This window comes from Prionailurus viverrinus, chromosome E3, assembly GCF_022837055.1.
Source record: "Prionailurus viverrinus isolate Anna chromosome E3, UM_Priviv_1.0, whole genome shotgun sequence".
Classification (NCBI taxonomy): domain Eukaryota; kingdom Metazoa; phylum Chordata; class Mammalia; order Carnivora; family Felidae; genus Prionailurus; species Prionailurus viverrinus.
Window position 1 is genome coordinate 32,874,026 of NC_062576.1, and position 12,109 is coordinate 32,886,134.

At 50.8% G+C, this 12,109-nt stretch overlaps 1 protein-coding gene across 11 annotated transcripts in view; it reads right to left on the minus strand.

Moving 5' to 3' along the window:
- CLEC16A (C-type lectin domain containing 16A) overlaps positions 1–12,109 on the minus strand; it is a 203,646-nt gene that overhangs the window by 128,833 nt on the left and 62,704 nt on the right. For all 11 annotated transcript variants that reach the window (XR_007147697.1, XR_007147698.1, XM_047837904.1 and 8 more), the window contains exons 11-12: positions 9,063–9,192; positions 5,122–5,222 (exon numbers count right to left, since the gene is read on the minus strand). Coding sequence is in view for 9 of the 11 variants with exons in the window: in XM_047837904.1 (XP_047693860.1) it covers positions 5,122–5,222; positions 9,063–9,192 (231 nt within the window). In the remaining 2 variants the exon portion in view is untranslated. The remainder of the gene's footprint in view (positions 1–5,121; positions 5,223–9,062; positions 9,193–12,109) is intronic.

A 12,109-nucleotide genomic window follows, 5' to 3' on the forward strand; every position in this document is an offset into this window, starting at 1 on the left:
AAATAAGTAAACGTTTAAAAACAAACTTAGACCAATTGTATGATTCAGTATTTACCCAAGAAAAAAGCAAATATATGTCCATAAAAGACTTGTACATAAATGTTCCTAGTACTTTACCCTTAAGAACTGGAAATAAGCCAAGTGCCCATTAACACACGAATGGATGAACACACGGAGGCAAGCCACTCGGCAGTCAGAAGAAACGAACCGGCGACACACAGAGCGACGTGACGAATCTCAAAATAATCACACCCAGTGAAAGAAGCCATACAAAATAAGAGTACCTACTGCACGATTTTACTTATGTAAAATTCTAGGCAGGACAAACTCATCTACGATGACAAGGAACAACTCGGTGCTGCTTGGGGAGAGGGGTGAGAGCGGGCAGGGGGACGGTGACCAAGGGGCAGGAGGAGAGGTCTGCGGTGATGGATATGCACACTGTCTTGATTGTGGTGATGGTTTCATGGGTGCAAACATAGGTCAGAACTTATCACAGCGTATACTCTCCATATGTGCAGTTTATTGTACATCGATTAGACCACAATAAAGCTTTTTCAAGTGCCATGGCTTTCAGCCAGGCTGGGTTGGATTTAGCCTCCTGATTCAAGCAACTAGAAAACTAGGCAAAATACATAAAACAGTGATTACGACACACTGGACAGGACAAGCAGCAGCGCTGGAGGGTGACCCTGTGAGGGAGGAGATGAAGGCAGCGGGCCCAGGGACCGCTCCAGTTCACTGTCTGGAAAGAGTTTCCAGGCCTTGGCCCAGAAAGAGAAAATCCCAAGAAAGGCCACAGTCTCCCTCTGTCGAGAAGGCAGAGGTTGGAGCTCAGAGGGGCCAAGTGACTGGAACCGACAGGAGGGAGGACCAGAGAGCTGCAGACGGTCCATCTGAGGCATCAGCTAAGTCCTGCTCTGTACATGCATGTGACAGAAGGGAAGGACTTTCTGGAACGCAGCAGGTGGAACGATCTGGGGCTCACACAACGCTGACAAGAGTTCGTGTTCCCAGTGGCCAGTGTGGAAAGACCACCCAACTGTGGCCCACCAGGTACACTCTTCAGAAAGGGCCTCCCTCAGCAGTGGGGCCAAGTGAGCCTGAGACGAAAGGCTGTTCTGGACCAGCACCAGCAAAGCTGAAAAGCCTCCAAAGGATCAAACCAATTCCAACTAACTTGACCATGACCCAGGACAGAAAAATCTCTAATAGAGACCAAACCAGGAGGAAAATCTCTAATAGAAACATAACTAGAATTTACACAGATGACACAACAGACACGAATAAATAAAAGGGAGGTTATAAAATATTTTAAAGTGAATAAAATCAAACCACACCTATCAAAATTTATCGTGCCTAAGCACACACCTAATGTAGTGCCTAGAGGGAAATTTATAGTATTAAACTCTCATCACAAAAGAAAAAAAAAGTTAAATATCTGGGAGTGGCATGGGAAGGGTATGACTGACAAGGAAGAATAGCATGAGGGAAGTTTTGGTTGATGGAATTGTAATGAATCCTGATTATGGTGGTATTGACCAAACCCACACCTGTGCTACAATTCATACAACTACGAACAAAAAAGGTTAATTTCAGTATATGTTAAATTCTTTCAAAAAAAGAAAAAAACCGATTAGCTTAAAAAATCAATGATCTCAGGGTCCATCTTAAGAAACTACAAAAAGAGGAGTGAATTAATCTGAAGTAAGCAGCTAACAGTAAGAAATAATGAACAGAAATTAATAAAACAGAAAACAGAAGAAGAGTACAGAAAAATCAATGAAACCAAAAGACAGTTCTTTGAGTGTCCATAAAATTAGTATGAAATTGTTAAATCTTTAGCCAAACTGATCAGGAAAAAGAAAATGAAGACCTAAACTACCAATACCATGAATTAAAATGGGGACATTACTATAGATCCTACAGACATTGAAAGGATAATAAAGGAACATAATGAACAAGGGTATACCAATAAATTTGACAATTTAGATGTAATGACAAATTCCTTGAAAGACACAAGCTATCAAAGTTCACTCAAGAAGAACAAATAAAGCTTCATTAGCCCTGTATCTACTGAAGAATCTGAGTAGCTAAAAATCTTCCCTCAAAGAAAACTCTAGGCCCAGATGGATTCACTGGTGGATTCTACCAAACAGTTAAGGAAGAAATCATACCAGTTCTATAAAAACTGTATACAATCCAGGAGTAGGAAATGGTTCTGAATTTATTCCATAAGGTAAACATAACTCTGAAAGCAAATAAAACAAAAGAATTATAAGACCATAAACAAATATCACTCTTGAACATAAATGCAAAACTCCTTAACAAAATTTGAGGCAGATCAAATTCAGTAATGTATAAAATGTGCCTGCCACATTAGATGGGACTAATAAATCCCAAGTGAGTATCACCTGAAGGGATCAGAAAAAACTTCCTTGCAACTAGACCCTTGACAGGCAAGCAGAATCTCAACAGGTGGGGACACTGGGGTCGAGAAAATGGCAGGAAGAAACACAAACGAATGTAAGAAAGTAGAAGACTGGCCAGGAGCAGGTAGGCGTGTTGGCACTGACCGGGATGGCTGCCAGGCTTCCAGAGAAGCTCATTGCTCTGGGAACAGTCCCAGTCCCAGGGCCCTGGGGCCAAGTCTGTGCTATATGACCCTGACCCCCAGCCATGACTGAATGTTCCAGAGTTAGACACACCACCAAAAGCTGCAACAGTCAGATCTCTTGCCCAAGAATGTGAAACCTGAATGGAAACAGACTCCCAGCCTGGGATCTTCTGGGGCCAAATCACAATCTGCCTTGAGGAAGTCCCCAGAGCTGGTTGGTTCCTGCCCTTCCCTCTGTCTTTCAGCAACTGCTCGGATCCTGGGAGCTGGCCCAGGGGCCTTCCTATAGACTTTCCCTTTTACTGCTTTAAGTTAATGAGAAGTAGTTCCTGTTGCTTGTAACCAGAACTTTAAGGAGTTCAGGGAGTACCGTGTCAGTATCCCCAAGTTTATCTCTGTGAAAGAGTTCTACCACTAGATAAAAATTTGCACCTAGAGCCAAAGGTCTGTGAAGGGAAGTCAGAGGAACCAGATCAAGTTGGAATGGTGGGTGCACTCTGGATACTTAAAATGCCAGGAAGAGGAGGGGGGAGTTTAAGGGAGAGATGAAGGCACGAAGGGATTCTGAACGGGAGGGACATGGTCCACACCGTGTCACAGAGGATCTCCTGGCAGTGCTATGGAGGACGGATAACGAAACGGCCGTATGTTAGACCCGTGCAGAGGCTGGGATAATGGCCACTGGAATGACGTGCCCAGACCTCTCTTGCCCTCGTGCCTCTGACTCTCACCTGCAGCATCTAGCTTCGAGCCAGGCACCAAGCCACACTTGGTTAAATTCTGCTGATCAGACAGCTGAAGAGGGAGGACTGACAAAGGCTGACGACTAAATGCTAGATCAAAGGAGGGAAGGAGCTAAAGGTCATGGTAGTTTCAACCTGGTAGGCAATCTGAACCGAACCAGAAACGGCAGGAAGCGTGATGAGGTCAGGGTATACTTCAGGGAACAGCACACATTGTTCCAGGTGCCATTGAAACACCTGAGTAGGAGTCTCCAGCATGCAGCGGGCAGGAGCTCAGACTGCAGAGGGCACAGAAGTCAGGTGCCGGGGAGCGGTGGGCGGCACCTGGGCGGGAGTAGGTCGGTCTCATGGAGTTCTGCCTCCGCCCAGAAACTGAGGGCTCCTGCGTGCCACTCACCACGCCAGGGGCTGGAGGGGATCGCAGAAGCCACGGGAGCGAGCAAGATGGGAGGATATGTCAGCAGGATTCCGAGCCTGCTGGGCGCCTCTTAGAGGTCTCTTGCCGGGTGCACAATGACTTACACATGACAAGAGCCATCACGGTGGGTCCTCTCCACGGTGAGAAAAGCCTGGAAGGAGTTTCGGTGCTGTTCAATAAGGGGATGATGGCAGAATAAATGATGCACAGACATGACGATCAAAAAGAACAAGGCAGTTCCCTAGGAACATGATGCGTGGATACATGACGATGTCAGAAAAACAGGGTATGGACAATTAGGGACACCTTATTTATGGTTCAGTGGGGGGCAGTCGTAGAAATAAAATCCTATACGCTCGTACTTGGGTCTGCATGGAGATCTCTAAAGAGACACGCAAGAAACTGCTAACACGAACTGCCTTGAAGAAGAGGGTGGAGGACAGAGATGGGAGGGGAGGCTTTTTTTTTTTAATCGTATATATTTTTGCCACTAGTCCACTTATTTATCAGGGTTAAAGATTTAAGAGTAAATATTTACTATGTCGAGGGCTTCTTAAACGTTTCTAGGCATAGGCTGTCTTAGTAAAACCCACATCCACCTCCACACTTCCCAATTAGCTTATGAAAAACCTCCTAAAACGTCACCTGCTACCAAGTCTCCTCTACGCCAAGCCCAGCTCCTGGCAGAGGCCAGAAAGAATGTTCTTGATTTCTTTGCAGAGATTCTGATGTGGAGGTTTCAGAACCTACCGGTGTCAAGCCAGGTGGGGGGTACACCAGAGGCCGTCCCCAGGGAGGAAGTGAATGAATGAATCCTAACCAGATCTGTCAGTTCCACAGGACTCTGATCCTGACCACTCCACCTCAATGGGGGAAGCCAGAGAACCACACCTTTCTTCAGAAAGGAAACCTACAATTCCACCCAATCTGCCCAGAGTCTATTTTAGCCCTCAACCCAGAGCAAGAACTTCAGCTATTATAAATAGCAAAACCAAGATCACAATTTGACTGATTTCAGTTCTGATGTTAGGAAAAGAGGTCGGGTGCTCAGCCAGTTGTAAAAGCGAGGGGTCGAAAGAAAACCACAGTGTGAAGATAGTCATACCAGGTTAGACGCTCACTTGTACCCTTCCTCCCACCCGCCATATTGCCTGAGTAACCAATTCCTGTGGCTTTGGTCTGTGCAAAAGCACCCGAGAAATTCTGACGAGGCTGAAGAGAAGTTTCGGGGGAGTCTGCCAAAACCAGAAAGGGCATCCCTCAAGGAGAGCGGCTTTCTTTTTTTTGTTCCACGAGGCAGAGGAGGGGGATGCCAGGAAGGCGGGCGAGGTGAGAAGGCTTACCTTTGTTATGAGACATGGCATAGAGGAGGCAGAGCACAAACAGTGCGTGGTAGTCGTCATCCGGGCTGTCCAGGGCGTGGTACACCATATCTAGGAAGGGTCTGGAAAAGAGGAGGGGCGCGCATGAGCCTCCTGGCGCACACGGTGACCACTTCTCTCCCACCAGCACGCGGCGAGCCCTGAGTGCCGCGGCCAACACCAGGCGTGGGGGACGGGCTCTGCCCGTGGGAAGCTATCTCCAGGGGAAAGTGACAGAGGACCAGACCCCTTAGCACACAACAGTCATGCCCCAGCTGTTCGAGACAATGGGGGTAAACGACGCAAAGCCCTGCTCCTGGGGCACTCCCATGCCGGCGAACAGATGGACCACATCATCGCTGAGACGAGTGAGGAGCGAAGGAAGAACAGGGAGCGGCGAGGGAGACAGACAACACCAGACAGAGCACCAGCAAGTCCGAACAATTTCAGAACGTGGGCCCCGGAGCCAGACTGCCTGGGTTCCAATTCGGATTCAGCCTCTCCTAGCTGCAAACCCTTGGGTCAGCTACCTAAAACCTGTCTGTTTGCCCATCGGGAAAGTAGGGATTAAACCCTCACAGGGTTCTGGTGAGGGTTCAAGTGAAACCACGAAGGGCCTTGAACACAGGCCCGGGTGCTCCAGGGCCAAGCGTCCTCGCGTGGAGCAGCGGACAGAGGATCCCTGTTTTGTGTTTTCCAAGGGCACTTTCTCCACGAGCTCGCTTTGGCAGGTGCTGGCCCAGCAATTTCTTGGACAGACTCTCTCTGACGGGCAAGAAGCGATGTGAGGTCTCAACTCTGATGCTTAGTGGAAATACCACAAACCGCACACCCCAAATGCTGCCCTTCCAGGGGAAGAGCCTGGTCTGGAGAGATAGAACAAGGATGTTCATCACAAGGATGACAGAACACGCACAGATATGGCCGCACAGGCAGGGGGCTCTGAGCCTGTGACCAACGGTGGCCGCCTCTCCGGATGCCAGGCCGAAGCCAGGAAAACAGAGCACCTTGGTGAATGACGGAGCACACGTAGCTCCTAGAAGATCACACAGCCACCGTCAACACCACTGTGTAGGGGGCAGTGAAGAGGTGTGGCAGACACACGGGGAGACGCTTCACTGCCTAACCTTTTAGACTTAAAAAAAAAAAAAATCTGAATCCCATAAACATACCGGTGATTCAAAATAAAATATTTAACTGGAAAAGGCCAAAGAGAAAGGAGTGAAGATGTTCTTGTGGCAACATTTCAAAGGAACACCGGACACTCGGAAATTGAAGGAAGAACCCTTTTTAGAAGGGGACAATTAAGTCCAGGCTGCTTCTCCAGGGCCCCAGACCCTCCCCGGCCCAGATCCGGCACCTTTCAGATGCCTGAATAGTCTTGCCATGTGCGGATTTGGGTTTCTGTAAGTTCCTGGCAATAACGCTTCCAAACTTGAGAGCAGGATAAAACGTTTTCTTGTAAACCAGCCGCTCGGAATGTGGATTATATTTTCGTTTGGGAGCAATACACATAACCAAATGCCCAGGAACAGAGGGAGGGCCGGGGGGACATAACATCTTCTAGGAAGATGAAGTGTCGTGTGGCCATTTGCATTGTGTTTGCTGAGAGTGCAGCACAGTGAAAAAGATGCCTGGCGTTAGGTACTGGATGGAAAGAAAGAAAATGGCAAAGTGTAAGTACTGGGGGCACGGAGGGCACAGTTCCCACTAAACGGGCAATGAAAAACGACTGGCAGGAGATAACCAGGACGTTAGGACAGCTGCCTTCGAGACTGGCATCACGGAGACCTCTTGCCCTTCTTCATACGTTTTTTCAAAATGTTTTCACATTTTCTGAATGTGTATTACTTTTGTAATTTTTTTTAACATTTTTTTTTTTTAAGAAAAGAAAAAAAAAACTTTTTTAAAACATTTTTCAGCTTCTCAGGCCTGTATTTAACACCGAATGCGGACACAGGCCCACGATATACGAGGAGTAGAACAGTTCTGCTTTGTACTCCACTGTTTCTTCAGACAAGTGGGCCAATGTCAAGATGCGATTCATGTCAAGGAGAACAGTCCGCTCCCTCCCTCCCCCGGAGCGCCCTCCTCCCTGCTCAGTGCCCGGAACCGGGAGGGGAGAAGTCCGTGGCAGTGTTTCTGACAAGCAACAACTCGATACCTTTGCAAAGGAGAAGGCAACTATCGACCTGCTCCAGTCTCCCCTCGGATTGGGTCTCAGTGCAAAGCACAGCCCTGACCCAAGGGTTCCCGCGGCCGCAAGCTTGCACGTGGGCCCAACTCGAGGCACCAGGCTCAGCTTGCATTACAAGCCACGTGGTAAAAGATGTCAGTTAAAGTCACAGAAAGTTACGAAACAATCTCCATCGACTCTAAGAAAACCCCTCTCTTCACTAAAAATCAGGAAAAAACAAAAAAAGAAAGAAATCTCAACCGAACATTCAAAACATAACAATGTGGTCTGTCGTCTTTTTTTTTTTTTAAAGAATACATGCTTATTTTCTTCCGTTTAGCGAAGCTATGCTATTACCACACTATGTCAAATATGCGCTCTGTTTCCATTTATTAGATCCTAAGGAACCCAACATATCCTGACAGTATTCACTTAAAAGCAGCAGCTGATATTCTATCAAGCCGACGCTCCCCCGTTTGCTTATGCACCACCCCCCCCCCCACTAGTCATTTGTGGTTTTTCCAATCATTCCTATCCTAACTAATGCTGTGCCAAGAAACTGAAGGTTGTTTTCCCGTCCCTTTCTGTGTTGAGAATGATTCCCTTCATTTTCAGAGCTCCAGGAGTTATGTTTTTTGCTGCCAAGCAAAATCAAAAAGGTCTCTGTGAGTTCCAACAACTGATAGCCTGCACCACACTCCAGGGTTTTTTGTTGAAACCAAAGTAAAAATGGCCCCCTTGTGCATCTGATAGAAATTAATCCTGTCTGTTAGATAACTGAAACATTTGCCAAGCCAAGGGATGTGGAGGAAAAAATTAGTGTGCTTCAACTCTCTGCTTCAAGCTGGACGAATAAAGAGGATGGTGTGTGTGTTTCAGCCGCTCCGGCCCGAGAGGCCAGGAAGGGAGTGCTCTGTAGGCTGATGTGCCGTGTGTTTATGAACCCTGAAGGAGGATCAGGTCAGTGTGGGGGTCAGCCCGGGGGGCCACCTGTTAAGGAAGTAACTCTGAAACGAAGAAGCCCTCGCAACAGTTCGCTGCACACTTTGAGAGCAAGCTTACACCCTGTCTCCTTCTGGAAGGGGCGGTGCTGCAGCAAGTTTCCTGGAAATGTGGCATCTCCACGGTTTAAGAGGATTTCGCTGCCGCGGGCCATCAGTGAAATGAAAAATCAGGGGAAAAGTCGAAGGTGGACAGCAGCATTAAATCACGCTGGCTGAGCCACGAGGGCACGCCCCACAGGCAGCAGGGTAGCACGGCGGTGAACGAGTGAGCCAGGGAGATCCAAACGCGGCTCCCAAGGGGCTCCCTCCTGGGAGCGGCAGGGCACGGCCATGGGTGGTCCACACCCTTTAGGACAGGGCACAGCCCCAAAGCACTTGGCAGCGGGGGGGGGGGGGGGGGGGGGGGGGGGGGGCGCCATGTCTCAGTCTTCCCCTTTCCAAGGGGTGAGCGCTACAGGGTTGAGTGGCAGCTTCGTTCCTGTGGCCTCTCGAGAGGGGCTGTGCCTGTGGTGGCCGGGGGGCTGGAGGAGCAGGAAGGAAGCAGGATGACTTTGCGGAGGAGAAGGCGCCACGCGGGTGGCGGGAAGAGGCCCCCGGTTACCTCCGGGGGGCACCCCGGCCGAGGCAGCCCCCCTCATCGCTCAGCCTACGTCCTCGCCCCAGCGACGGAGCAGCACCCCCCACCCCGACTGGCAGGCGCCCCACCAGCAGCACCAGCCCGAGTGGGGCACGACAGGCAGCACCTGCTCCACTGCACGCTCTCCAAGCCCGTGGCGGCGCTCTTCTCCTCGTCCGTGGTGTTCTGTTCCTGCACGGACGTGCTGGCCGCCAGCTCCGGGATCTTGCTGCGCTCCATGATCACCATCTCTATCTCTAGGAGCAAACACAGAGACCGGGATGAGCCCAGACAGCTTCACGGACCTAGATTACAGACACAGCCGGGCCGCAGACCAAGCCCGAGGGGACGGCTCCTAACACGCCCAGTAAGGGCTCGCCGGCAGTGAAGGGAACATCGGCAACAGGCCGGGACAAATAAGACAGAGGCCAGAACCCCTCTCCGGTCTCATCCCGGCAATGCCAAGAAGCGTGACCCTGACTTTGACACCCCGCCCCCCAAAAAAGCACAAATTGCAGTAGCTTATTCAATGTCAAGGTGTTTTTTAAGACACTTCTTCTACTCCACTGATACCACACTTCCTTCCCAAAGGAGGGGAGGCAGCACAAGAAAAATGATATGTGGTTAATAAATCATAACCCGATTCACTGAGAATATTCTGAAACTGTTTACACTGTACAAAAGGCTCTGACGCGCCTGAAGCTTTCGTTTTCCTTTTCCCCCCAACAACTTCCAGAAGGCAGGGAGAGGTTAGAAACCTCACTGTATTTTTCCCAATTAAATAAGGGCAACCTGAAGCAACCGACTGAAGCACGGCGTCCATTGTTTATTTTCCGAAAGAGATATGAACCAGGAGAGGAAAACATCTTGAATTAGAGATGGTTAGCTGTGGGCTGTAAGGTGTCCGTGTCATGGGGGTCTTTGACATGAGGTGTGGACCTTCAAACAGCTGGTTCTTGGAACCCAGAGTTCAGGTCAACCCCCATCTTCAGGAGACGGAGGAGGGAAAGGACGCTGACGCGTGAACCTGCACTTGTTTCTTGAGGGGCCAGAGCGCGCCCAGGACTCTGGCAGCCCTTGCCAGCCATGGTCTTTCCCTGGACCGGCACAAGGGCCTCCCACCTGGCCACCGCCTCCCTTCACCCCCAGTTTGTTCTCCACACAGACTCAAGTTATTTCAAGTGGAAATTAGCTCATGTCGCCCTTCTGTTCAGAACTCTCTGCCGCCTTCCCATCACACTCGGGATGAAATCCAAACGCCTTCCACGGCGTCGAGGCCTCGCACGGCCTGGCCCCTGTCCACCTCTGACCTCACTGCCTGGCCTCCTCTGCCTCACGCCTCTCCAGCTGTGCTGACAGCTTCTTCCACGCTCTTGAGGGGCCCAAGCTTGTTTCTGCCCAGGATCGTTACACGGCTGCTTCCTCTGCCCGGGACGCTTTCACCTCCGGTCTTCCCTACCCTGGCCTGACCCAATCACATCCTTCGAGGCCCAGCTCCAATGCCACCAACCTCAGAGAGGTCTTCTCCGACACCCTCTACACCTGTTTTTCCTTTACCACTTTATTATTATCTAAAATCCGTATTTCATTCATACTTCCTTAGTTCTTCCCTCCTGTCCACTTTCTGTTCCAGGATCCCATCTAGGGTACCAGGTTGTATCCAGTCACCACGTCCCCTTGGGCTCCTCCTGGCTGTGACCAAGTGTTTGACTTCCTTGCCTCTGGTGACCTTACAGCTTTGAGGAGACAGAACTGGTCAGGTATTTTGCGGAACGTCCCCCAACCTGGGTCTGGTGTTTTCTCATCACTAGACTAGGCTTGCAGGTTCCGGGAGGAAGCCCACGCAGGAGACGTGCCCTTCTCACCCCGCTGCAGCGAGGGTACGGGCTCCCAACACAACGCCGTGTCCGCCTATGTGCCGTCTACACCACCTGACGGAGCTGACGCTGGTCACACGTCCCCACCGGAGAGGTACCTGCCCTCCTCCTTCCACGCAACACTCAGTGCGAGTGAGTCATTAAGCGCAGCCCACAGCTGAGGAGGGGGAGTTACCATGTTCCAGCTCCTGGAGCAGGCAGTAGCATCCATCAATTACGTGGCATTCTTCTGCATGAATGTGTCCCCTCTGCCCCGTCTCAATTTTACTTCTTGGCATTTGTAACTGCCGGGATTTTCTATATTCTGTGTATCCGTTTGCTTGCTTGCCGTCTGCTTTCCCCCACTCGAATGGGGGCTTCGTAAGAACAGCTGCCTTGTCTGTCTTGCTCTCCACTGGACCTCTGGGGTCGGGCCCAGGGCCTGCGACCACAGGGGAAGCGCTCAGTGATGGGACGGACAGGGGGACGAGGCTCTGGCTGCACACAGGGCCGGCAGCGATGCACACACGGCCGCCACAACGTGGAGCGGGTGACCCAGAGCCACACCCAGTCTGCCCTGGGCCTGCACCGTGTTCTCATGGGAGACATCCCGTGCCCACCACCCTCTGGGACCCCCTCGGGCACGGCTGCACCTGCCATGGTCCTCGGACGTGGACGAGGGCATCCCTCACCGGTCCACATGGGCCCCGACCGCTAGCCCCTCCTTCTCAGTGTGGCCCGGAGTCAGACACTGCAGACCGGAGCCTCCCACGGGGCCGCCCCCACCACAGACGCGGGGGCCAACCCACGATTTTCAAGTGGTGTCCGGACAGTTTGTTTGCGTAGTTCTGTGTTTATTTTCACGTGCACGGGAAGAAAATTCTAACCACACAGAGAACCTGTTCTTTCACCGCGGCTATCACCACTTAAGAGGGGGCGAAATGTAAGGGGAAGAAAGGGAGTCGATTCACAGGGAGCTATCGAGTCAGCAGGAGTCCGAGCAGCCAGGGCCGCCGCCAAGAGCAGGCGGCGGCACAGACTGGGGGCTGAGAACCACCGCGCCCTCCTGCGTCTGCGCCTTCCCCCCCACCAACCTCCTTCAGTGGCCTCCCAATGAGCCCCACCTCCCTGCTGTGGGGCAGACACCTTATATTTTTAATTATTCTCACCTTTAAAAAACATGTCCCGTTTATGTTGTTTATAACGTTAACACGGCAATACAAATACGTGCAACTTACAACAAACGGATCTGTGTTTGGAAGACGCGTGCTGAAATCGCAGATCTACTTGACTGTTCTGTGTTCCTGATAGAGCATGC